We start from the raw sequence: 27,415 nt of genomic DNA on the forward strand, positions 1-27,415 counted from the left end.
GACATTAATTCATAATTTAGTATGTATACATAAATAATGATTATAAAATATTTATTAAATGTTAAATACAAGTAAATTAACAACTTACATTTATTTCATAAAATAGGCAGGAAGGAGAATACACAAGTACAAATGCAGACAAGGGGGTGAGCTTGGAGGGGAGCAGATAAGGTGATTCCTGTATGATTATATCTGTGTTCTCCGTGAACTCAGAATCCGTGGTCAGTAGAGAGCAGAGATGTTGGAGATTTAGAGAGAGAGGAGGATGTGAAGCATATGACAGATGGAGAGGGTTCATGGACTCAGGTGTGAGACTGGAGAACTGCTGGAGTGTGAATCCTGGAGAAAAAGCGCTGACGGACAGGAGACGGTTGTCAGAGACGAGATGTTTGAGGTGCTAAAGTTACTGCCAATGGCAAAGTTTAGTACAGGACCACGTGAGTGTGAGAAGAAGTGGGGTCAAGGCGAGTCTGCTGGGTGAGAGAAGCCAGAGTGATGGGGAGAGTGAGGCAATGGCTGAAGGCCGCAGAGAACAAGACGGGAAGGACTAGCAACTCAGCAGATGACAGCACACGGGGGTGGGGGCGGGAGACTCCAGGAAGAGAGTAGTCAAAGGGGCCAGGGCGAGCAAGGAGGGGACCCCGCCACCCCATCCCTGGTAAGAGGACACTGAGGAGAAACACAGCTTGCACTGGAGAGGGCCGTGTGGGAGTCTGCGTCCTCAGAGGACAGCCACAGAGCAAGAAAGGAAGGCAGCTTAGAGAAGAGGCTGCAGGTGGAGGAATGTCACCTGGTTTTCAGGGCTCAGCGCAATGGTTGGGCAGATGGGTCCAGGTCTGGGGCTAGACAGAGAGGGCAGGGCAGTTTGGGGTGATGGGTTTCAATGGCAACTGAGGTGACTGGGTTATGAAGTATGAGGAATCCTCCTAGAGGTCAAAGCACTCAGCCATTTAAAAACCTGGGCCTTCCCGGTGGGGAGGGTATAGCTCAGTGGTAGAGTGCGTGCTTAGCACGGGCGAGGTCCCGGGTTCAGCCCCAGGTACGTCCATTTAAAAACAAAAAAGGTATAAAAAGCAAAACAAAACCTGGGCCTATTGGCCTTGCCCACACCTGGAGGTCTCGTCTTCCGACACTGTGATCTGGGGTTTGACTTTTTTCACAGCTCCTGTCCTGGAGACAGCTAGTTTGGCCTGCTGAGTTATGGTCTCGGCCCAGTGTGGCGAAGCTTGCTTTCCACGTTGGTTACACTTGTTCAAATAAGGGCCTTCCCTCTGGAACTTCACAGTGTGGTCACCTGACCACCACTTGCCCTCCACCTTCCCCCAGGCCTTTCAAGATAGAGCTTAAGCTGCCTCACATCTCTGACAGCTTGATTTGTTACATTATTGTTAAAATTAATTTGTTTCGGTACAAGGCAATTGAAAAACACGAGAGGCCTGGTATCTGGACTTCACTTTCTACTTGATTCTCCTGCTTTTAGTTTTTGTGTGTGTGTGTGAATGCTCGACTAATTATAGAAATGGAGGGGGTTGACTTGCCAGTTTTTTAAAGGCTAATATTTGTTAATGGCTCAGGTCCACTGGGAAGCCCATAGGCAGGGCAGGTTTCATTGAATATACGACGTTACCTCCAAGATTCTGGTGATGGATGCCAGGTTTCTCCGGACTTGAAAGAGGCGTGTAGGGGGGGCCGGCGCCTGACCTCCTTTCTTTGATGTTCCATTCTTGTAAATAATGAGCGGTTTATCTTTGAACAAACTCAGCAGGTGAGCAGGTTCTTTGCCTTGGGAGACTCGAACCTGGGAGCAGTGGGGATAAAAGAAGCATAATAAAGCGTGCGGGCAGGAAGGCTATATTTCCAAATGCGTTCTTATTTTTCTTTTTGAAAACAAAATTAGAAATAAAAAGTCAAGAGCAGAAGGAACGATGATTAACAGAAAATATAGGTTAATGATAATCAAGCAGCATCTCCTTGCTGACTTAGGAATTGTCTGGGTTACTGCAGACACAGCATCTTCTCAGGGGACCCGGCACCATACTGCACAACCCTCTGCTCCCAGAAAGCACCAAGATGTAAGTCTGTTCATCCACATCTCCAAAAGGGAAAAACAACAAAGTGCTGAAGTGTGCCATCTTTTATTTGATGACTAAAATTACTCTTTCCTCACGGGCACCAACACTTTCCAGATGCTCAGGGCTACACCTGTTGCTTACATGTTTCAGATCTTGTTCAGAGGGTGAGATGTGCATTCATTCAAATACTTCCAAAAGTAAGACAACAAAAAAGCATACTTGTTCTTTCTACATCTCTACCACTGTGAGATGAAAAAATGTAATCAAGTAATCATAATCTAGGGATGAACAAAGATTTCGATCCAAACATCAAACACTGGCAAAAATAAACAGAACAGACTTTCTACTTTTTAACTTATCTATGGAAATGGTAATAGTGGATTTGCTTAATATAACACTTTTAAAAATACAATATAAGGACTTTTCAAGATAAGGAAATTGAAAACAATAAATGGTAAATTACTTAATTTCACCTATTAGTTAGTTTAATATCAGATATTGGATTAAACATGAATTCCCTGTTTCTTCCATAAACTATTGAGGCATTAATTTACATGAAGAGTTCAAACTTTGTGTCAGTCCCCTATTTCTTCAATTATTTTGCCCTGTGCTAAAATTGAACTGTCTCAACTACCCTGGTCTGTCTTTTTCTAGAAGCCAAGTGAATGGCACATGCCATTGCGTAAGGAGGCTTAGGGAACGCTGAAAGTAACTAACTCCACAGGTATCTTTCACTTAGCAGACATATGAATAAGTGAGTAGCAAATTATAAAAATGTCTTCTGAGTCACAGCCCTGAGCTTGGGGTGAGGTTACCTGGGAGCACCTAAAATTGCTGTTGGATTCACATTTCACATAACATTGAGAAAATCTCAACTGTCAACTTGGGAGAAAGAAGGCCATTAACTAAGACCCATTCTCCACTGCAAAATGAAAATAAGACAGGGAAAAGTAAACTGAAAATCTTTCAGTACTGTAATATAGTCTACAAAGAAATTGCTTAAAACAGCAATTTAGGACTTTTGTTTTTTGCATTATTGTAAACTACTGCCATCTAGTGATGAAACTAAGCATTACCATTTCATTGTCAATTTAGGATTCAACTGGCTAACAGAATGGAAACTCATTCATTGGTTATATCAAATGTTTAACTATGAAATATAGAGTTTATAAGGCACAGATCATATCCTCAAAGTTCTTGCATGAATTGGTAAGAAACAGCTGAAAGATCAATTAAGTGACATAGATGATTTCAGTTCTTAGAAATATTTCATTCAAGAATGTAACAGTTTATGGGGAAATTCGTGGGGAAGTTCATGAGGAGTTAGCACATTTAAAGAATTCAATCATCTTGTTAATTTGTTAATTTACAATGAACAAAGTTGGTTTATTTTTTGAAAGTTAATCTGTACTTTTAAATTTAGGTCTGACCTGCTTTACATAGGTACTAAGTACTAAGATGGAAAGGAAACCAGCTGGAAGACCAAATTCAACCTCCACATCTTAGATTTTATGTACTAAAGTATCTGACTTACATTTCTACTTAACTGATACTTTTGAAGAAGCCATTACACTTTCATAAAGATTTGAAAACTGGAAAGTGATCAGCTGGAAGTGGTAACTCAGAATGGTTTTAATTGACATCTGATGTGATTCTAAATGAAAGATTGGGGGTGGGGCTCCTAAATGTGTTAATAGTTTATTTTTTAAATTCTGTTTGCTCCTTCTTTTCCAAAATCTAAGAAAATTAGTATGGCATGAGAATTGCAATAGTTAAGTTCCAAAATGAAAAATAAAAAAGGATAATATTTAGAAAATGACAAATTCCTATCCCAACTTGGGGGAAGGGTTTTAACTAGACACTGGGCTGGCAGAACTTTAGCGTGTGTGAGTTTTGGGGGTAAAAACATCCCAACCTGCACAGCCTGTCCTCCAAGGGACCTGTCCAACTGAACAGTCAGGAACGCCGATGTCGTCAGCTCATCCCCCGTGGCATTTGCTCCCTGCCTGGAGGAACCAAAGAAAAATAAATTAGCTTGTATTTAACTTTTAAGATCATCTAATGTAGGCATTTCAAGCAGAAATTTAATATCATGGAAGATCAAGAAGAAACTAGCTGTTTTGACACGATACAGCGACAAAAGCTATTGCTTTTGGAAAGTACCAACACTGAGCCATGAACTCTCCCGTGCACTGTCTAGAACTACACATGGGAGGTATTTTAATCTCTGTTTTCTAGGTCTATTTGCAGTTCTTTATGTAACTTAGCTAAGTAATCAAGTCTGTTTGATTTCACGTTGGAGCTGCCTATTTTGGGAAGCCATCTCCATAGTGAAAAATAATCCACTTGAGTAGAATATAAGCCAGATCTATTGGGTTGAGTATTAGAGGCATTTTATCTTTCCATGATTATTTGGTGAGCATGGTAACAAATGTCTGCACCCAGAAAAAGCAAGAAAATAATCATCAGAAGTGGGCAGTAGAGAGGCCCCATTCTGTCATTCTAGCCATTCTTTAAAGGAATTATTAATAACACGGTTAGAGTTTAGACTACCAGTCACCCAGATAAGAGACAATCAACCAATGCATCCCATTCATCTGCAACTTCCCTTCCTAGGGTAGCCTTTGTATCACTCCAGTCAGTAGCTTAACCTACAGAGCAACCTCTGGGAGATCTGCCTATTCGACGTGTTGTGGGAGGGCAAAGCCAGTCAAAGCACTGAGCATTGTTTGTTTCTAGCCAACCCTCCCATCCCTATCTGACTGGAGGTCAGCAGGAGGAACACTAATGCTGGGGCTGGATTTCAAAAGTTAGTTATATCTTTTCTTCTGCAGCTTTGGGAGAGACCTACTATTTCATATCCAGAGCAGACTAAAGACAGCCCCCCAGCCTGGGCAACACACCCAAACATGCACATATGCACACATGCCCCAAGACACTGGGTGCGGGGAGCAGGTCCTAATTATCTCAGCGTATTTCCTGCACAGAGTCAAAGGGTTGATACAGAAATGTCCTACAGTGGGGTGCCGAAAAAGAGAGAAAAAAAAGGAAGGACATACTCACGTCAGGCACAAGTCTAAAAAAATTAAAAATGCTTTCCATTATATATGGACGCTCGCAAAAATACAGTCTTTAATGCTAATTTTAAGCCTAAATTTTCCAGGAGCCTATCCCGCTAACAGTCACTTCCGGGAGCACCGGGTGAGGAGTAACACGGAGCTGAGGTAACAGCAGGAGTCTGTTCTCCCCCGTCCTTCCTTCCTCACATCTGTAAGTTCCTGGCTATTTTTCCATTTTCTTTTTTTCTGCACGAAAAAAAAAAATCCAACCAAGCAATAGACAACATCTCTGCACTACTGTTGCCATTTTACCTTTTTTCCCTGGTTTTCCCCTGGAATATTTCAACCAGCAAAACTGGAAAACCAAACTTCTGCCTTCCGGACACTCTTAATAAATATTTCACTGCTTGTCTCAAGCCCTTCTTCTTCTTCCTATAAAGTGACCTATGCTTCCATCCACGCAGATTCACGTTATTCTGTTTTACGGACCTATGACCCAGGCCGTCAAGGACCCCACTACAACAGCGGCAGGACGGGTGAGCCGGCCCGGGCCGCGCTGCGGGGGCGGGGGCGGGGGGGGGGGGTACTGCGGGGCTCTTTGGCACCGGCGGGCAGACAGGGCAGCGCGCGAGCGGGAGCCGTGCGGGGCGCCGACGCGGAGGGCGGGGGAGCGCGGCCGCCGCAGGCACGTGGCCCGGCGGGGGGTGGGGGGGGGCGCGGAGTGACCGTCCCGGAGTCCCCGGGGGACCCCGCGGGGGTTGCGGGGAGACGCTCCCCTGAGCGCGGGCGCGGGGCCTCGTTCCTCCGCGAAAACGCAGCCATCCGGACGCGCGTGTCCAAGTCTTAGTTGGTTTACGGGGAACTTGGAGGTTCGGACCCTGGGCCAAGGTGTGATGCCAAAGCCTACCGGCCTGTAGTCCAGGTGAGGCTACTGTCCGAGAAGACGTTAGAATACGGTTGAGTGTTTTCACGGGGGAACTAAGATCATTTTGATTTTTAGAAAAACAAATAAACAAAGGACACCACTACAATCAAGATATAATGAAGTTGCTCTTTGTCTCTAATTTTGAAATTCTATGCGTCGAAACAGTCTACTTTGGTATGACTTCTTCTTTATAAGTATGTGGTACTTGTTACTCATTAAAAATAAATACTGCATGAAAATGGAATTTACTGCTTCAAGGGACTCATCACTGCCACTGTCCAGAGTCTGTTCAATTTCAATTACTTGACATTTCGGAGAAAAGATCACTGCTGAAATTATTTTTCTCCTATCATTTTCGAATACAAGTGGTTTCAGAAATAAAAAGACAAATCTGGGTACTGAGTAGCTGATTGAATTCTAGTTTGTCACCTTTAACTCTGCCTCCTGGACTTAACCCATTTACACCCCTGCAGTGAAATGAGCACATAAACTGGAAAGCTGTTTAATTTGAAAGCCAGGCTTCAAGAGTTCTGCCTGTTTTCTAAATGTCCTCTTCACTACCTTTATGGAAGCTTTTGAAGTCCCACAAATCATACGACAATAACAAACTGACATATTTAACATCCATATTAAATGACAAAGACTCACAGAAGGACTCTGAAGTATCTAACTTGTATTCTTGATATCTCAAAAAGTCATACATTCTCATCATGGAAATCTTGAACACATCAAATTGAAAGGAGACAGTATGTCCCCTCCCCCACCCCCAGTGCTAGTCCAAAGGTAATACCTATTAACAGTGTGGCACAGTCTCATCTTCCTTTTCTCTTTCTTTACAGTGAGGGCCAAATTTATCCTCCCCGAGTTTCTTATTTCCACAAAAAAAACACTACCCACCTGTGCACAGATCAGAAATCTGGGGTCACCCTTGCCTTGGCCATCTTCTCCGTTCCCCGTAACCAGTCATTCAGATGTCAGCATCTTAATACACTGCAACTTGTCTCACCCTTTCCCTTCCCATTTCCCTTACACAGTTCTGGCCACATTATCATTCAGCTGGATTACTGCAACAAATCCCCCACAGCCTCTCTGCCACCAATCTCCTCCCACTAGTCCTTTCTTCACACGTCAACCAGAATAATTTCTCTAAGATGAAAACCAATCATGTCATTCCCCTATGCAAACTCTCTGACTGGCTTGCAATGCCCTGAAATAAGGTTCATCCTCCGCAGGATAGTAACAAAGCCGTTCACAGCCTGGCTCCTTCCAATTTCTCTGGTTTTATGTTTTGCTCCCTAACTTTGCTCTAGTGGTACCTCATTACTAGTAGGTCAGAGCACACTTTTCCCTGCCTTGCTTGGGATAGCGTCCATATTTGCTCGCCTTCCCAGCTCCAACTTCGATGTCCCTTCTAGGAGCTCATCACCAATAGCTTAGGAGTGGGCTTGGGTGACTGTCCCTAATTTCCCAAAGATCACTCAGCTTGGTCTTATCTTAAACGCTTCATACTTCATTGAAATGCCCGTTAATCATCTTCTTCTCTTTAAAGTGTAAGTTCTTCAGGACACAGGCTGTATTTTTTTCCCCTCACTGTATCTGTAGTATCGAGCACAGTGCTTGGCACATAGAAAGTGCTCAGTAAACATTTTCAAACAATTTAAGGAATAGCTACTGCATTTAAAATGTATAACCTGATTTCGTCTGTTTAGTTATATCCACATAGTCATTCATGTGGATTGTAAATTGATGATTCCTCAAAACATTCTTTTAAATTGCTCAGTCTTTCCTGTTTGGTCTAAGTGCCACAATCAATTGTAGTTTTTACATACAAAAGAGAATTAAGAGGAAGACAAGAAACAGTGTAAAAGAAAAGCTGGCTGGGAACAATGAATTTACCCCTATGAATGCCATGCTTTGCACAAACACTTTTCTGAATTAAACTTTAGGAAGGGAAATTGCAAAACAAGGACACAGCTTCTAGCAGGGCATAGCTGCACTCAAGCTGTAAAGAAAGCTGCCGATCAAGGTGTGAAATGTTACTTCACCAGTTACAACAGTTATGACTGTGGGTTCAATTACTTCATCTGCCTGATTCCCCCCTCCTTTTTTTTTTTCTTTTGAAAATAATCTGTTGGTGAGGAAGAAAGATAATTCATGGAAACATCCAGCTTTTTGCTAGTGCAAACATGCTGATCAAAAAAGTGGTTGCTCATAGATGGACAGGTGATCGTCATACTAAGTAGCCAGAAAGAGAAAGAAAAATACCATATGATATCACTGATATGTGGAATCTAAAAAAAAAAAGGACACAAATGAACTTATTTACAAAACAGAGACAGATTCACAGACAAACAAACTTATGGCTATGGGTGGATGGGGGAGGGATAAATTAGGAGTTAGGATTTGCAGATACTACTATATGTAAAATAGATAAACAACAAGGTCCCCCTGTACAGCACAGGCAACTACATTCAATACCTTGTAATATTCTATAATGAAAAAGAATAGCAAAAGGAATATATATATATGTATAGCTGAATCACTATGCTATACACCAGAAATTAACACAATATTGTCGAATTGACTTTACTTCAATTTAAAAAATGGTTGCCGTGAAGATGGCATCTTAAACACACAACTAAATCCGAAATACATTCATATTTGAAAGGGTATGATGTGACTGTGGGGTCAGAAACGTCCCTGGGCACAGTGGTTCTCATTAATACTATGGTGTATATTAGAATCTCAGGAGTCCCTGTGGGTCAGGCATTTGAATTTGTAAAAAATTGTCCAGGTAATTATGTGCACCTAGTGTTTAGAACCATTGCCTAAGGCAGTGCCTGTCAATCATTACAGCACATATGAATCATCCTGGGATCTTGCTGAAATGCAGGTTCTGCTTTAGTGGGTCAAAGGTGGGGCGTGACATTATTTCTAACCAGCTCCTGGGTGATGCCAATGCTTCCAGGTCCCAAATCACCCTATGGCACCAAGAACCTAGGGGACAGGGATAATCATCCCATCTCCTGAACTTGGTTAAGCTCAAGGCATTGGTGAGTGTAAGTGGTTACACTATGAGGACAGAGGTGGCTCTGTCATCTGGTGGGACGCTCACCACAGAGAAATGTCACCATCTCAGCAGAGACCTGAGGTACGTTCAACGTGCTCACTGAAGAGCACCATCACCAGGTGGGCAAAGTTAGGATCCTGCTTCACCCTTGCACCTTCCACCTACACGTCTCAGCTTTAAGATCTTTTTTAAAAATTATTTTCTTTTTCTCTGTCTTCCCAGAAATAGTCTATTTTACCTGATTTCACTTAATAAAGTTTGAGAATCCCACATGAGATGACTTGTTGCGGAATACTTGTCCTTTTGGAATAGTCCAATGGTAGCTACACCTAACTTATTTGCTGGACCTTCCCCATTGGCAGTGACTCTCTTTAAGTAAACTTAACCCTCAATTAACTAAAATCATTATTCAAAACCATACAAGATAGGCTACACTGGCATTTTCTCCATTATTGCTAAGAATTTCATGGGACCGGAGAGTAAGGATGCATCAATTTGAGGTCTCTGGAGTATGACATAGGATCATAAATTATACACCTGTGCCTTAGAGGGTTTGCCACCTTGCAGTGCTGCAGCTCCAATCAGGATGGACCACTGTGAATTTCAACGATACGAAGACATGGTGCCCACGATGCTGGCCAGATGGAGTGTTAGCTTGCATAGGAGATGAGATACTCAACTACATACCCACCAGGAGAACACTACCCTTTGGATACCAAAACCTTTTTCCTAGATTAAAAAGGATGGCTTTTATCTAACTCCTCCCTCTTGTGGATAGCAGCTACAGAATACAGTCAAAATCATATTGAAAGAAAATACTGCAGGCATGTTATACAAATCTCACTGGGGTAACTACAGGGTAATTCTACTCCACATTGCCTGGAATTCAATGAAATTTAACTCTGGAGCAGAACCTGGCCTCTGTGGAACTTGAGATCTTATGAAAGAGGGAACTTACCACGTGTAGATAATCTGTCCTCGGGGGTAAGTGTAGAGTATAATGTAGCAGTCACCGCCATAGAATTCACCGTATGAGTTCTGGTCAATTTCCACCCTACCATTGTGTTCTACCCGCCAGATCTGAAGGAAATAAAACATGCATACTGAAATTCAAATTTCCTTGATCTAATAACACTTCTCAGAGCTCTAAAAATTTTTTTTGGTTTAGATCTGTCATTAAACAACTTTTAAATTCCTTTTCCAAATCAAGCAACAGGAAGAAATTTTATCAATCTGGCAATTTGTTTACTGACTTTTTAAGCACTCACACTTCCTTTGTACCTTCATAGTACTTAGTTCAGAGACTGATGATTAATAAGTAACCGACCGTTTGATCAATATGTGAACATAACGGGACACTCAAGTGGAATAACAAACCACAACATTCAGCTCAGAGATACATCTCTTAACTTGTATAGAAGTTTTCGTCGGTTGGGAGGTAATTTTTCACAACTCTCTTTCCTGTCCTGTAAGGCGTGAGATAGATGACTATTTCCCAGGTTAAGTGGCAGACTGTGACCAAATAATAAAGATGCCCCTTGTGTGACCTCTATTTTCCAAAGGTGCCATCTAAGCATAAGACCGATAGATAAAAGCAGGCAGAACTGGTTCTTTTTTTTTCCTATTTCCTCATCCTCATCACAGATTAAAGACAGTTTAATTAATGATGAAAAGCTGGAGAGAGAAGAGCTGTAGATGAAACAGTAAAGTAACATATGAGTGAGAGACTGCCCAGCACTGTGAGCACACATGCCCTCCAGCCTGGGTCCTGGGGAGGCCCAGCACAGATGGGCCTTTTGCTTTGAGACTGGAGTTAAGCAAGTGGGGAGGAGCGGAGCAGTGCTGTCTGAGAGCAGCCCTCCCACGCCATCCCGGAGGAGCACAGCAGCACGGCCTGGCTAGACCCAAAACCTACAGCGAGCCCTGAAGTCAGCAGCCCTGGGGAGGACATCTTGGAGACACTGGGGCCTGACAGGGAGACTGCAGCCGGGACATCCTTGGTGCTGGGGAACCACGTCTTCACGGGGCTGTTTGGCTGTGCTGAGCTCCGGAAAAGGATGTCGGAGCAGCAGACAGACCCAGACCTGAAGCTGCTACCCTTCTGACCACCATCGTGGGAGGCACTTCCCCCTTTGCGGTTCCCACAACCCCCTGCACAGCTTAGATTCACACATCATGTCTTTGAAAAGAGGAAAAACTACTTCCTAAATCTCTTTACTAGATACTCCGGCCCAAACATTGTGGTATGCTCTGGGAGAACAGAGATAAATGATTTTAATTCCTTCCCTTGAGGAACTGACAAGAGGTCTAGGAGAACAAATCTGTAAGTAAATGAACAATTTTGTGGTACTTACATGGCAAATTCTGTGAAAAATATAACTTACGGTTTGAGCACAGAGAAAGGTCACTTTAGGGAGGAGGGAAGGCTTCATAGGAGAGGCAGCTTGTGACTTACTGAGTTACAAAGGGGGAGTGGGACTATCAACCAGATGGTGGAGGGGAAGCGGCCTCGGGGCAGTGGAAGGGTGAGGCACAGAGGAGAGGAAGGACCCACCACAGAGGGTCTGTGAGGCCCCGCTGAGGATGGACGTTCTCAGAAAGACCATGGAGAGCCATCAAAATATTCTAGAATAGGAGTGACATGACCCAGTTCCCCTTAAGTTAGATGATTCAATAGCAGATTGACTGAAAAGATTCTAGTTAGGGACAGTTCTTAGCTGGGAGTTAATAATTTTTGTCAGAAAAAAAGAAGCAAAAAAGAAAAAAAAATCAACAAACTCAATTTGAATGCTCTAAAAGTATTGGTGAGTTTGGCATATAACACATGCCTGATTTGCTTTCGTGAATGCCTCTGAGATGCAAGGGAAGCACCAACTTCCGGTGTCGGTGCTTTCAAAGCAACACACCCTCACTGGGCAATCCCAGGTCTGAGAGCAGGGGCAGTTCAGAGCCAGGAAACCAGATAGAGATGACTGGGTTCCTTGCAGGCCTCTAAGGTGACAATAAGGTAATCTCACACAAATCACTTAACTTCCTGGAATTCCAAAATATACATTATAAAACAGAACTAAAGGTCAGACAACATCTCTTCCAGCTTTAAATTCACTAATTAAATATATAGTTTGGGACCATCTTTGTTAATAATTAAAAATTCACGTTTTACAAAGTTTGCAATTTCTTGAAGTTGTATTTCCACTTATACTGGCATAAATGGGCTTGATAAAGACAAACAAATACACAAAAACATGCAAATACCTTCACTTTGCCAGAACCATCATCCACCATATTATGCTGGGCCGCCATTTGTGGAGAAGTGTGTAATTTGGAGGCATCGAATGGCACTTGTTTTATTCGAGCCACTTTCTCTGTGACATACACTTTCCCAAAGCCATCGCTCTGATCTTTATCTCTCCAGTCTTTAAAGAACTGTTTGAAGATTGGTGTTTCACCTCCTTCCGGAAGCACTTGAATCTGAAATTTAAAAACTAATAATCATTATAAACAGGAAAATAAGAGATCAAGGAAAAACATGAATCCAGTAGTACCATTACAGCCAAGTAAGTCTGAGTGTTTTTTCTACATTTGGTTCCTAAGAGGGCTGTGGCATGAAAGAAATGATCTCACTGTGTTACTTGCACCGGGACATACAAATGAAAAAATGAGGCTGAGAGATTCAGAAAGGAAGATTAACTAGCCAGTGTCTAAGCTGATCTCCATGAAGCCAAATATTCTCTGGTCATTCATCCATGTCTACACAGCTTGCTCTATGGTAAGTCTTCTTAGTTAATTCAACTATGGTTGATCATCTCGACTTAAAGTCTGGGAAGAAAGTGGATGGGCTCTAATTCCCAGCATGCAGCCCCATGGAAGGTCTGATCTCCAGTGTCTGAGAAATTCCATCTTCCACACAGATACAGTTCTAGGGACACATGACACAACACTGGACGCATGTAAGTGAAGAATGACTCCTATGCATATGTTGCTTGGGACCAAATTCTTTCATGAGATTTGTGGAGATGTCCTGAGCTCTCATGTTTAACAATGTTTTCCTAGCCAGTTCATTTCCACACATACTTGAGTATTTTTAGAATAATTCATTTGCTCCAGGAATTCTTCAGCTGTCTTCATGGCAGTCTTTCTCTCCTGGGGATTAGCAGCTTTACCTAACATGCAAGATAAATGAAAGAGACAGAATTTCAGAGAGACAAGATACTCCATGATTAAGAAATACTTGTGCACCAAAAAAATAAACCTAATTATAATTTAACTACAACACTGAGAGAATGACAAAAATTTCCTAGTACACTAAATACATTTAACAATATCATAATGAATGCTATAAGAAACAGATTCTTTTTATGGCAACCAAAGGCTTTCTCTCACCCCATCATCCCTGGCAAATGATGCTCTTAGAAAGAAAATATGGTTTGGATGTCTGCTTTTTACAGATCATGCATCATAAAGATAGGCTTTTTTTTTTTTTTAATCAGAAAAGATGTTTTATTTACCTTCCTGAAAAAAACTCTATAAATCTGAACAGCATCGACAATGTCAATGGCAGTTCTTACCTTTCCACACGAAAATTTGTTTGGCGGCTCCATGGTCCAAAATGAAGCATTCTTGGGAAAGCAGCATTGCCATGGAGAAGGGGTTTTCTTCTGCCACCACACTCACCTTCATGGACCCACTGGCATCTGAAACCTAACATACAAACCGGGAGCTCATTTGAGGATGATAAATATGTTGTAGACTCTGATCACAGTGATGGTCACACAACTCTATAAACGTTAATAGCAACCACTGAAGTGTACACTTAAATGGGTAAACTTTATGTTACATAAATTATATCTCAAGAAAGCTATTTCAAAGAAAACAAATGAGCAAACAACCCCATGAGCCCAATTACACCCTAAAAGGCTTTTATAAACTCCGTTGGAGTAAAAGTCTACTAGTAAAAAAAGTTAAGTTTCAACACAGAACATACCAGTGATAATAATAATGGATAAAGTTTGTTGATTTTTCATATCTACTAGGCACCATGTAACAAACTTCTCATGATTACTTCTTAATTTTTACAACAATCTTTTCAAACAGGTAATAATCTTACACTCATTGCACACACACAAAAAACTGAAGCTTAAATATTCATTCATTCATTCAACATTTACTGAGTACTACCACATGTAAGGCACTGTGCTAAGGAAGGCTTTGATACATTACAATTTATGCTTACAAATTTTCTTCAATATGGATCCTGTAAGTTAAGTGTATTTTGTGTAAATTATCAAAGTAGATTTCCTCTGTCATATATAAATTGTTATTTACCTAGACTCTTGAGGTTTGGAAATGACAACAGAACATTTTTCATAAGTTGGCAGAGGTCTTACAAAGTTAAAAGTATACTTAATGCCCAGGTTAGAATTCACTGTTTTTCAAATGCCAGCTTGTAGGCTGCAAGGTAATCACCTGGGCACTTGCTAAGTATGCAAATTTCAGGGCCCTCCCTAGACCAGTGGTGGAGCTTTCCTGCACTCTGGTGGGGCTTGAATTCTGTATTTTTAATTCTAAGTGACTCTGCCTTTCAGTTTTGTTCAGAAATCCCAAATTAAAATATTTTCAAACAGGACTTTAGACTTTAGATGTATGCGATATGTTACAGGTCCACTAGAGGGAGCAAGGATTCAGGATTAACAAAGTCACATTTTAAAATATTTCTTTAGACCTATAATGCTGTCCAAGAGGGAGAACAGATTCATTTGCTAATGTATCATAAAAAATATCTATTAAACTACTGAAATTGGGTTCTAGAAACAGTAATAAAAATAAGCAGCCACAGAATTATTTCTGTATGGTTTTATATTAAAATTACCAGTATTTAGGAGTGGTAATCACATTTTCCTTTACCATCTAAGAAGAAAAGAATCGAGTTCCCCTTTATAAAGAGGAAGTTATTCTACACAAATCAGTAACTCGATCTTCATTTGAAATCACAGAGTTTCTGAACTAGAAGGTCCTTTAGGAGCAGCAAATAGAACTCCTTCCTTTAAGAGATAAGAAAACCACTCAGTTCTGCAGAGAGATTAAGGTCTGTTCTAAATCACGTGCTTGGAAAGTTGTGAGGGCAGGGAATGCTTGAAGGATCCCATGTGAGCAGTTTCCTCATCTGATACATCTTGTCACCAGCAATAAACTCATAAAATCATAGAGCTGGGAGGAACCTGAGTAATCTTCTAATGTCATCTCATTCTCTCTGTTTCTCTCTCTCTCTCTTTCACATAAGGAAGTAAGACCCAGGATGGTCACATCTTGCGCAGGGTCACCCAGCCAGTCCTCCCCACAGAGCTGACATGGCACCAGGTCCTCCAATGCCCGGGACAGGGCTGTTATTACTCTGTCTCCTTCCAGCTGTTTGATTTGACAGCCTTGCCCTCCTGAATAAAGCAAGCCCTCATGATGGCTGAACAGGATATTTGAAATAAGGTGACAATGTTATAGCATCTCAAGATTTTATAAGAAAGAGTTTATAAAATCATTTTCCTCCAGGAAGGGAACGTTTTGCTGAAGGCACTATATCAAACCATATTGTTGCAAAGTAGAACAGCAACAACATGTAATTTTATTCAAATCACAGCAATAAGTTCACTTATTATTTTTTAATAAAAATTTTCAAAGTGATAGAAAGAGGAATTGTCATTAACTATACTAGAACAAAGAATGGACTCTGCCCACATACTTCTCTTTGAGGGCAATGAAGAGAATTATCAACTGTGGCGAAGAGAGTCCCCTCAGTGCAGGCCTCCCCGGAGCATCCAGTCCAGTAAAACAGTAGAACCCCCAACAGTGAAAACTCACCATGTAGAGCTTGGCCATTTTCCTGTTGGTTATGTCTGCTCTGGTGTCATCATCATCTTCTCCATCCCTAAGCTCTGGCTTTTTCCCTAACACCTGGAAAAAAATTGAACAGATAAAGGATAAAGACGTCTTATTAAAGAATGCAAAGTTAAAAAAAAAAAGTAAACCATCTTACATTTTGAAAGACACAGATTGTAAAACAGGAGCAACTGAAATGGCCAGGCTCAGACATTTCTCAGCCAATCACACTACATTGGCCTTTTTCCAGGGGTCAAATCAATCAAGGGCATTAAGTAAACAAACACCGCGTTCACTGGTGATGTGAACTTTCAAGGAAGAGAAATCCCAAACTTGAAAGTGTAGGTCTCCATATTATGGAAAATCAGCAGGAATTAATTAAAATATGAGTTCTAAGTTCAGTTCTGCAACAGAATTTCTTTCACAACAATCTATAGGTTTTATTAATTTATTACCACAAAGACCTGGCCAAATTGCTACTTAAGGGCAAGGTACTCTTATCATTACTGATATGAGCTAAAGTGCAAGTGAACCATATCCTGCTTTGTTTCCTGCTCTATTTTTGGCACAGAACAGAAGAATGTCAAATGAATGAACGAATGCATCTATTTATCCTTTGCATATCTGACGCAATCCAAAAGTTCAAGTAAAACACTCAATAGAAAATACATTTGAATCGGCTTTGAATTTCTGTGCACTAAAATCACAAAAAATATGTCTAAAGAGCACCTTAATTAATTAATTTAAATAACTGACACAAATATAGGATGTTAAGGACAGGGATCAAATATAAACATTCTAAACAATGTGAGTTTTATAACAACATAAATACAAACTCAAATTCAGAAAATGCAAAGAAGTTATTCATTTAGATTCCATAAATATTCAATATACAGGAAAATTCCTTGCATAATGTGTTTTATATTCGGTATCCCTTACAATATGGTGTGTGAAAATACATAACTGCTAAATACCAAACAACAATGAAAATGTATACAAATTCTAATCCTTGCATGAGTACAGCATAGGCTCGATTTAGAAATAATTTAAGACATTTCTTCTGGGAGCATGTCTACCTTTCTGTTTAAACAATGATCAATAAACCATTTTAATTATCGAACATACTACATGATTGTAATACAGTTTTTCTTTTCTGCTAAAAGTAGGATTAAGGCAAAAATTAAAACACTTGCAACCAAAAGCTTTTTTTTTTTCTTTAACAGTTTTACCTTGGTAGAAGTATGTTTATCTTATAAAAGCAGTAAAAGGTCTCATATACACTCTTGAAATTCTACTCCAACCAAGAGAGTAGTTTGGAATCAACAGTTTGGGTTAAGGCCATATTTAATACTGGGATGTCTCCCAGCGGACTAAGCGAGTCTGTGATTTGGGGCATACTCCAACTTTTAATTTTCAGATAATCATTCCCACATTAGCTAGGGATCTTATTTATCCTCTCAAAGGACTGTAGCATAGATGTGAAGTGAACCTGGGGGATTTACTAGAAACAGGCTTAACTCCAGGGATACAAGGATGCTATACATTGCCGGGTGTCATTTTAAAATTCAGTTCAACAACTAAGCATTTACCAAATACCTCACTGGGATATACAAAAGAGCGCCCCACCACCTCACATAACTCTTAGAAACTTTAAACCTTTCCTGGAAAGAGGAAAATAATTTAAGGTCTGCACTTCATCCACTATGCCATATATTTTGATCTTTGAAATAAACCATAAATACAGCTTTTCTTTTCTTTTTTTTTTTCTACAGGAAGGATAATGCCTAAATTTAAAACACACACTTTTAAGTTTCTCAAGTGATAAGCATTTAGCTCATATAATCCCTTGTGTGTGAAACAGTCTATATTTTGATAATTTAAAGAGGAAGGGAAACAGAGAAGACTCCTCTGAGGATGTTCCATAAAAGTTTCATCTATTGTTCTAGCCAAGACCTGTCTCTCAAGCTTGGAGCTCCCCTTTCCTTCAATTATTTTCTGTAAGTTTCCACTTAAAAGTATCATCGTCCTCTAACAGGTTCCAAACTTACCTTATCTTCCTACAAAACTGACCATTCTCGATTTTCCCCTTGTGTTGGTGAATCTCTACTCCTCTGCTCACCTGGACTTAAAATCACGCTGTCCGTTTTGAACACTCCCTGCCCTCCACTTTGAACCTCCCAGCTGCTTAGTCACTAAATTCTACTTCTTGATGCTGATGTTTAGAGTCCCCAACTCCCGTCTGCATTAATTCCCACCCTAGCAGAGTGCTCCATCACCCTAGCCGCGGGTTACACCTCCTCCTGGCAGTTCCCGTCTGCCCTCAGTCCCACCTTGTCTTTTCATCCAGAAAGTTATCCTGGGCACCGGCTGGAAGGCCCCTTATTTCACTTCACTCCAGTGTTTCAAGAATAGGACTCCAGGTAAAGATTTATATCTTTTATCAGCAGCCGTGATTCTTAGGGTTCATTGTGTCACACCTGGGTACCTTGAGAAAATACAGATTCCCCACCGCCAGCTATTAAGTCAGCAGGTCTGGGGTGAGGTCCAAGAATCTATGCTCCAGATGATTCTGAACTGGATGCTCATGGACACAGCCCACACTCTCCTGTGTGGGTGCCAAGGTCCCTTTAGAGGCTGGATGTGACCTACCTTGCATCATTTCCCAGCATCTTCTGCCGAGTAGCCTTCTCTAATCCGGCTAATGTTCTCGGTGTCCCCTGGGAGCCATGCACTTCCTTCCCCAGGGCTGCACCTAATGCTGCCTGTAACTGCTACCTAGGTGGACTGGGTGTGGCAGAAGCAAAACTAAGCAATTATTCCTTGGTTCAGCTAATTATAACGAGCACAGTAACAGTTACCACTTACTGAATGCCTACAGAGTCACACACTAGATCAGAAGCTTCAGACACATGTAACTTCAACCTTGCAAGAGCTCCCATGAACCAGATACTGTTACCATTATTTTACAGTGTTCAAAGAGGTGAAGCAAATGTTTCATATAGCTGCTAAGTGCTGAGGCTGAGATTCTGGCACAGGGTCCTTTAATGCCATTTCTGCAACTTTTAGAACAACTGGTTGCATACTTTCCTAAATCAAGGAAAGCTGGGCAAGGTTTTGAAATGGACAAAAAGATTTTTTCCATGGATGGTGCCTAGGGGACTGTTCTGATGTGATCTGATGTGACCTGATGTTATAGAGGTCTGCACCTTTCCTTTTTGCAGAGTTATTTTTTAATTCAGTAGAAGACTGATAGCAGTAAATGATTCAGTCCACAGAGATGCACAGGAATTCTGTCCGGTGGAGTTGAAAGTAATTTCTGTGGAAGAGGCCAGTTTTGCAGTTATTAGCAAATTCATTTCAACACCGACTGCCATACCTTTGTCTGTTCTTTGGATCCTTCTTTGAATTTGTTACAGTATCTTATTAGCAGTTCTTTTATTAATGAATACAAAATCTTTGACATGGGTGATTTTATATTTGCCTGAGATACATGATTTTACTTCTTTGAAAACCACTCTTTAACATATAGTGCCCCTTTGTCTAAACCTATTTATATATTTGTTGCCTTTTATTATGTTACATGCATTTAGCTAATACTTTTCAAGTGTTATTACCTGCCACGTTAAGAACTTTAAAAATATAATATAATCAATGCTCATATATCACTATGTACCAGACCCCATTCTAAGCCTTTTACATTTAATAAGTCATTTCCTCTTCATAACAACCCTTGGAGGTAGCACTGTTATGAGCCCATTTTAAGGCTTAAGAAACAGACTACCTACGTAGCTTGCCCGAGGTCATGCAGCTAGTAAGTGACAAAGTCGGTATCTGCCCCGGCTCCAGAGTGTGTTCTAAACTAGCAGCTGTGCGCCTCTTGGAGGTACTTCGGAAGATCTTCACTTAACTCTTTTAGCCTCATCCCTGGAGATGAAGCAGAAGTTGTCTCACAGCGGAGATTGTGCAGGGACCACTTCTATTCCCCCTGTTCTGATCGGAGCAATGGAAGCAACTACCCGACGCAGCCCACATCCTACACACTTTGGTTAGTGTTCTGCCTTCCTCTCCGTATAGCTCTGTTTCCATCTTTCTCCAGATCCCCTCTGTCTACTTTCCTTTCTTCTTGGTTCTGTCTACGCTGTGGGCATGAAAGGCTGAGAGACAGAAATTTTTTTATCATCTCATAGTGTTGTGGGAGCAAGAAGCCCTTAATAAAAAGATAAAACAGGATTCAATAAACAGGAAAGAGCTACCAAAAGAATGTAAAATAAAAAAAATAACTTTTTTTACTTGCAAAATTGTCAAAGGTTAGGAGAACACTGACAACATCCAGTGGTGGCAAAGATTCGGTATTCTGCCAGGCACTCTGGTGAGAAGCAACATTCTTGAAAATGATGAGAAGTAGGTAACAGAAACCTTAGAAGCACACCAATCATTTAGTCCAACAATTCTATTCTAATAGTTTAGTCTAAGGAAATAATTAAAATATATACAGAAAATTAATCTAATGAGCATTCATCACAGCATTTTATAATATTAAAAAACAGAAACCATCTCAATGCCCAAAATGGGAAGAACTGATTAAATAAATTAGGCTATATCCATACAATGGAAAACTATACAGTCGTTATAATATTATAAAAATTACTGAATGACCAAGAAAATGTTCATAACACTTCAACTAAAAATTTAGGCTGCAAAGCATTATTTACAGTATGAATTCTTTCTTGAAAAAGCACAGAGATATGTAGGTGAAAACAAAGATTAGAAAAAAATTGGTTACTTTTTTTCAAAGGTGGGACTTGGAGTGATACTTTTCTCTGTCATGATTATATTTTGTAAAGTTTCAACAATAAGCATTTATTTCTCTTAAATAAAGCTGTAAAATATTTTACTAAAAAAGGCTGACCTCCTGTACTTGTTCTCTGTCCTAGTGGTGTAAACAGTGATATTTTGTTACTTTCAATAGAGTAATTATTACTTCATTTTAACTTACATTGTATCGGGGGCTTCTGCCTCAGCTTTCTTCACTCAGTTCGTCAAAGGATACTAAATTTGCTTACTGGATTCCTACCTGCTCTAGGCATTTTGACCAGAGAAGCATTTGTTCATGCTTAGACCTAGAAGGCGCCACCACGGGTCTAGAGTTCTTGAGTTTTCAGCTAGGGGAATGAAGTGGTTCCAAAGATCACAGGTGCTTTTTTGCAACAGATGTGAAATGAATTCAAAAATGGGAGTATCTATCTCTTTTCCTCTCTGTCAGTAACAAATTGGAAATGTTTAATAACATCTTTTTTTTTTTTTTTTTTTTGAGTGAAGGTAGATTTATTTAGAGAGATACATACCGCATAGAGTGTAAGGCAACAGAAAGGCAAGGAAAGAGGTGTGGGAATTGGGTGCTCAGGTTAAAGTAAAAGTAGGTACGCACTCCATAGAGTGCGGGCCGTCTCCGCAGAGGAGGGAGTGAGAAAGGGCCGCTAGGCATGGTGTTGCCAGTTTTTATGGGCTCGGTAGCTTCACACACCTACAGGTGGGACCATTTTAACTACCCTGGGGAAGGGGCTGGGATTCCCAGGAACTGGGCCACCGTCCATTCTTTGAACTTTTGTGGTTTGCCTGTCGTGGTGCCTGTCAGTGGAATTGCTTAATAACATCTTAATGATGTAAGGCACTACTCCAAATACATGAAATGAAAGGTTGGAAATGTGTGGAAATACAATTGTTTTCTGCTTAAAGAGACCTCTTCTGCTGTTTGCTCTGCCTTCAACAGGAGTTCAACTGAAAAGAACTCAGAAGATATTTATATCAAATCATTAAAGCAAATACACAGTCTAGCTTTAGATTCACAGTCCCCTAGTTTCAGAATTTCTAGGTTTTCATGACCTGTGTCGAGATACCCTCTTATGTTTTTTCTGTGTGACCCACCGTGACTTTCTTTTAAAACATACGCTGGCCTATGTGTAAATTTGTTTTCTTAGAGAGAAGGACCAGGCAGTTAAGAGAAACGGAGGCTGTATTTTCATAATTCTTTCTGAATTTTCACATTTCCATCTGTCTTTATTTAGCTTGTACCTTTTAGCCAGCCCAGCCTACTCTGGATGTGAAACTGCGATACATACAATCTTGCTTACACAAGATGCAGTTAGCCTCCTTTACCTTTCTTCGGAAAAGTCAAGATGCTTGGACACTTTATAGTAAATATTTGAAGTGAATAGCAGGAAAAGAGGGGATAACACATGGTCTGGAGGAAGGACAGTGCGTAATTCTAAACTACAGATCACTTTGGATAAAAATGTTCTAAGTTGGTGTCAGGTCCTACTAAAAGCATTTAACATAGAGGATCTTATGTGCTTCTCAATGTGAGTTCAGCTTGATAGATTAGAAAAATGAGGCTGAGGGAGTCAGGAGTTTTGCCTGAGGCCCAAGCCTTGTAAATTCTGCCAAGGGTACGAACCCCAGGTCTTCCTCCTCCTGCTGCAGTGTTTCATACAGAAAATGAGACATGGCATTGTTCTCACTGTAACTATTTTAGCATAAATGGCTCTGCTTCTTTTTTTCCCCTAAGAACAGAATAAGCTCTCAGGTACTAAGAGCTAAAATTTTAACTGCTCAGTAATTTCTGTGTCTTGTTTCCTGTCTTATTTCCTTTCCCTAACTAGGGGAAAAAAAGTCAATACATTGCCAGCATCTGGTGAATAGAAATACATTATGAGGTATAGCCTCATCGTTGTTTACTTGCTTCAAGATATTTTATACATTTGGTAGGACAAATATTTGGTAACAGGGAAGAAACAGAGATATAAAATGACAGGCAATTCTGAGAAAAGCTGCGTCCTCATTTAACCAGCCCCGCCTCCCCTGGATATGTTTCTAACATCGCTCTTCTGCTCTCTCTTAGCGATGTGCCTCCCTGCCCCTAAACGACTTCATCTCCTTATTGACATATGGAATTAAGAGTAATTTAATATATCAAATAGTGGATAAGCTATTTTAGACCTGAGGAGAGCATGTGAAATACATGTTTGAATAAAAGGACAAAGTGAACCGAGTCCCTGCAAGAGAGGTTCCGCTACATCACCCAGCTCAGGGCTGTCCAGCACAACTTTCTGTGGCTGTAATATTCCGTATCCGTGTTGTCCAACACGGTAGTCACTGCTGAGCACCTGGAACGTGACTCGTGCGACCAAGTCCCTGAATTATTAATTAGATTAATTTTAATTACTTTAAATCAAATCCTAAATGGCCACACACATTTCACAGATGCTGTATGTGACAGTGCAGTTCCAGAGGACTCAGAGGATGCCGTGGCCTTACAGAACTCATCGTGATGCAGGCCCTAATCTCAGTATTACCGTAACGTCAACGTAGCAGAGATTAGGTTCACAGGGTCAAACTTATGAGAAAGTCAACTCATAAATTATTATAATATGGAAAGCTAATTCACGAGTTATTATTATGAAACACTAACTTTAATTTCTTCTGTATAGCACAGGGAACTAACTATATTCAATATCTTGCAATAACCTTTAATGAAAAGGAATATGAAAACGAAAATATGTTTGTGTATGCATGACTGGGATATTGTGCTGTACCCTAGAAATTGATACATTGTAACTGACTGTACTTCAATAAAAAATACAAAACAAAACAAAACAGAAACTCCAGTACAAAAAAAACCAAGTATGATAACGCGGAAAGTGAACTCACAAGTTATGAAAATGCATAAGCCAGAACGTCAGCTTATTACACTACAGCAGTTGTCTTCACCAGCTGCATATTAAACCTGCCTGGAAGTCAGGATAAAAGAACACTGAAGGCGGAGAATCCCAGCCCCAGAGAGTCTGACTGAAGCCCCTGCACTGTGTACTTTAGAAGCCCCCTGGGCCTGGTTTGGTGGTAGGATTTCGGCCTTGAGTGGCATTAGCTTTGTTAGTCTGGCTCATCCATTTCAACCATCAGGACGGGTCTGCCAAGCATTTCTGATTTTCATGTAGCTTCACATAAAGAATTTCTCCTGTGGACAAATGATCATGACCTGGAAAAGATTTGAGGCCATCTGCTTTTTCTGGGGATGATGAATCCCATTTCTGTTAGGTCTCAAACCCATCGGGACATGTCTACTTGGCCAGTGCTTGAATGGCACCTCCATCACTTGCCTTTGGGGTTCCTAATCTCTATGTACAACGATCAACCCCCTACTTTGCCTTTCTGATAATCCCTTCATTGCTAAGATCAAGCCATCTCAGCTGGATGGACCCACTACTCAGGGACTCCGTGACCTCGCTCCCATATTTAAAATGGTGTAATAATTAATACCACTCACAATTATGATGATGATTAAGTGAGGTAAATAAACCTGATTTACAGATAACATTTAATCAGATTAGGTGGAGTTTTACAGCAAGAGAGTTGTGAAAACTTCCTCTTTATCTACATAATTCAGAACATTTCCAAGCACCAAAATTTAATTGAGTGAACTCAAAATGGCTTTCATATACTCTGAAGGGCTTGAAAAACATTTGCATATATTTCATATTTCCACTAAAAGAATGTATTTTCTTTCAAAAAAGTCTGCCCAATAACCCTGCACCTAATGCCTCCACAGTATGGATAAAGGGTTGAAAAAGAGATATAAAACCAAGGGGCAGGCCAGCCCACTGAGCACAATATTACTTATGATATAGTGTACACAAAATAGGTATGACTGTCAAACATGTGGCAACATTTTAGAAGTTATAAAATAATTTCACAGCCTACAGGATTCCCATCTCCCTGCATGTTCACGCTTTACAAAGCTCCTGGAATGAAGACCGCCTGGCTGTGAACCACAGCCCTCCCACCCCACTCCCACCTGGGCAAGTTACTTGGTCTCTCTACAACTTACTGTCTTTGTGAAGTGAGGATGTAGAGATGCTATTGGGGCCCTGCCCATCTCACCTTGGTCCCCCTCAGAGGTCATCTGCAGACAATCCCTTGAATGTCAAGGCCTTCTGCTCCCTATCTGATGGCATTCTCTGGCCACTGAGCTGTACTGTACCCACACTCAAGGCAGGCTGGGGGTTCTGGGGAGTTAGCACTCAACAAGACTCTCAGCCAGGGCAGGATGGGAGTTATTGGCTAAATCCCGCAGCCACTTCAGCCTTCAGCGGGCTAGTCCTGAAGTGTTTTCCATACATTTTCTCAGAGGGGTCCTCTGGGATTAAGCCCCAGTTGCCTGCAGCAGGAAATGACTTATTAACAAACTATTGCCTCGTTTTACTCCTCCTCCCTGCTTCCAGGATCATCTTCCAAATAACAACCTGCTCCCAATCCTTGCCTCAGGGTTGTTTTTCAGAGGAACACAAATCAAGGCAGGGAATAATAAATGTATGTGCTTCACAGGGCTCTTGTAAGAATTAAATTAGCTCATCCACGTAAAGCCCACAGAAGAACACCCATCACATGGTAAACACTGGATGTTTGTCCTGGTTGGGCTTGTTGTTACCTCCTCTGCAGCAAATAATATCCATGACCAATTTGTTTCTCAGCGTATGGAATTTCTGTATTAATGATAAGAAGCACTTGTGTTACATATAGAAAAATGCAACTAGAGAGAGTGAACAGAAAATTCAGTGAGCCATCTGCCTTCAGCCTTGCAGAGCTTCACAAAATGAAATCATGTCTTCATCTAGCAGCAGAGCGCCACGCCAGTGAACATCACAGCGACCAACGTTCCATTGTAGCGCATTTGCTACTTGCTTCAGGATACTTTTTAATCCGCGTATTTGTCTTGTCCTTATGTCCTCTATCAGATTTCATGAAGATTTATTTTCAGTTTGGGTTTGCTTTTTCAGTCACTAGCATTCATTGAAATAGAGCATTGGTATTTAATTTCACAGCTGTGCTTGGTACAGGACTTCACTCCCCAGTATATTTGTACGGCTTCTTGTGTGTCTGCATACAGACACGAACGTAGTTTCTTTTTAACTGTATGTTAGTAATTTTTTCCTGATGAGTAAAATGTCATGGAATATCCAGAACTGAGAATTTCCTACTGGTTTCCACTGAGAGTATACGTGTTTACACGAATAAACCATGCTCTCCTGACAAAGTCACTTCAAATCCTTCTTATAAATGTGTATGTGTTATGTTATATATCTATGCATATGCAAAACAAGGTAACCATAAAGTTGTGATGCAATTGGGTACTCATGTGAACATAACAGCAATTCTAATAGCAATCACATCACTTTCTCATTTGCACAAGTACGGTCAGTATAACTCAATTCCACCACTTGGCTCTGGATAAACAGGACTTAAAAGCACAATCCACATGGCCTCCATTTTAGGGAGTTCTTACCAATATGTGAACACATTTCCTCATGATATTAAACAAATGTTAATTACAAAGCAAATACTAAGGAGCTGTGAATCACTGAATCTTGAAAAGTCAATTTTTTAATATTTGGGTTTGGCTTACTCTTAGCTCAAGATGTTAGGAAACATACAAAGTTAATATTACTGCTAATTATTATTATATATTTTATACTATTATGTATTTTTAAAACTACTTAATTTACAAAGTGGATGTCAAGGAATTGTGAGTCACTGACTCTTAGAGATCTGGCCCTTTGATATTTGAATTTAGCTAATTCCTGGCACAAGGAATAAGAACAAATTAACCTAAAATTGCCAAAAGAAAGTATAGTCTTACTCCTGCTTTTTAATTATATTTTGTCACTAATATTATAACAAACAGGAGGAGCAATATAAATAACAAAGAGACTAGAAGTCTGCCATTCTAGTTTAATATTTGTGTTAGTTTATCAATTCAGAGATAGATTTTGTGGGGCAAAGATCCACCCTTCCACACAGTCCGTCTGTTTTAGAATCACATTATCCTATTTACACTGTTCCTTCCCTCCAGCCACAAACTAAAGGATAAATTACGTCATTCAGAGACGCTTGCCAAGTAGTTATCAATTTGGACTGATTGTATAAAAGAGACACCTTATCAGTCAGGTCACAAGTCATCATGTGGAACTTTGGTGGACAAAGTGAAAGATTATCTTATTGTAGTATATGGCTAACTATACTGTTACTATATTTTGTATCTTTGTTCAGAATATTTCAACTTCACCCAGTGGATGAATTGATGAGGAGCAAAATGGGTATGTGCACTAAATACTAGAGATTCAAATAAAAGTTCCATTAAAATAAATGACAACAAGTGAACAGTGCCTCAAACAGTGTCTGGCACATAGTAAGCTACCAATAAATGGTAGACACAAGCAGCTGCAACCACAGTGCTCCTGAGAGCATCAAAACCTTGCAGCATGCACTGCCTGGCGCTATAAGTCTTTGGATTTGGGGTGTGTACAAAGTATCATTGCCAAAAAGCAGAATGGAGGAAATGATTTAATTACAGTGCAACAGAAAG

At 40.5% G+C, this 27,415-nt stretch overlaps 1 protein-coding gene across 1 annotated transcript in view; it reads right to left on the bottom strand.

Moving 5' to 3' along the window:
* The window catches only part of SCIN (scinderin), a 66,589-nt gene that overhangs the window by 9,238 nt on the left and 29,936 nt on the right, over nt 1-27,415 (bottom strand). Inside the window, exons 5-11 of the mRNA XM_006194096.2 lie at nt 15,979-16,071; nt 13,695-13,827; nt 13,201-13,289; nt 12,382-12,597; nt 10,085-10,206; nt 3,988-4,078; nt 1,628-1,798 (exon numbers count right to left, since the gene is read on the bottom strand). Of these exons, the coding sequence (XP_006194158.1) occupies nt 1,628-1,798; nt 3,988-4,078; nt 10,085-10,206; nt 12,382-12,597; nt 13,201-13,289; nt 13,695-13,827; nt 15,979-16,071 (915 nt within the window). The remainder of the gene's footprint in view (nt 1-1,627; nt 1,799-3,987; nt 4,079-10,084; nt 10,207-12,381; nt 12,598-13,200; nt 13,290-13,694; nt 13,828-15,978; nt 16,072-27,415) is intronic.

The sequence above is a fragment of the Camelus ferus genome, chromosome 7 (genome assembly GCF_009834535.1).
Source record: "Camelus ferus isolate YT-003-E chromosome 7, BCGSAC_Cfer_1.0, whole genome shotgun sequence".
NCBI lineage: Eukaryota > Metazoa > Chordata > Mammalia > Artiodactyla > Camelidae > Camelus > Camelus ferus.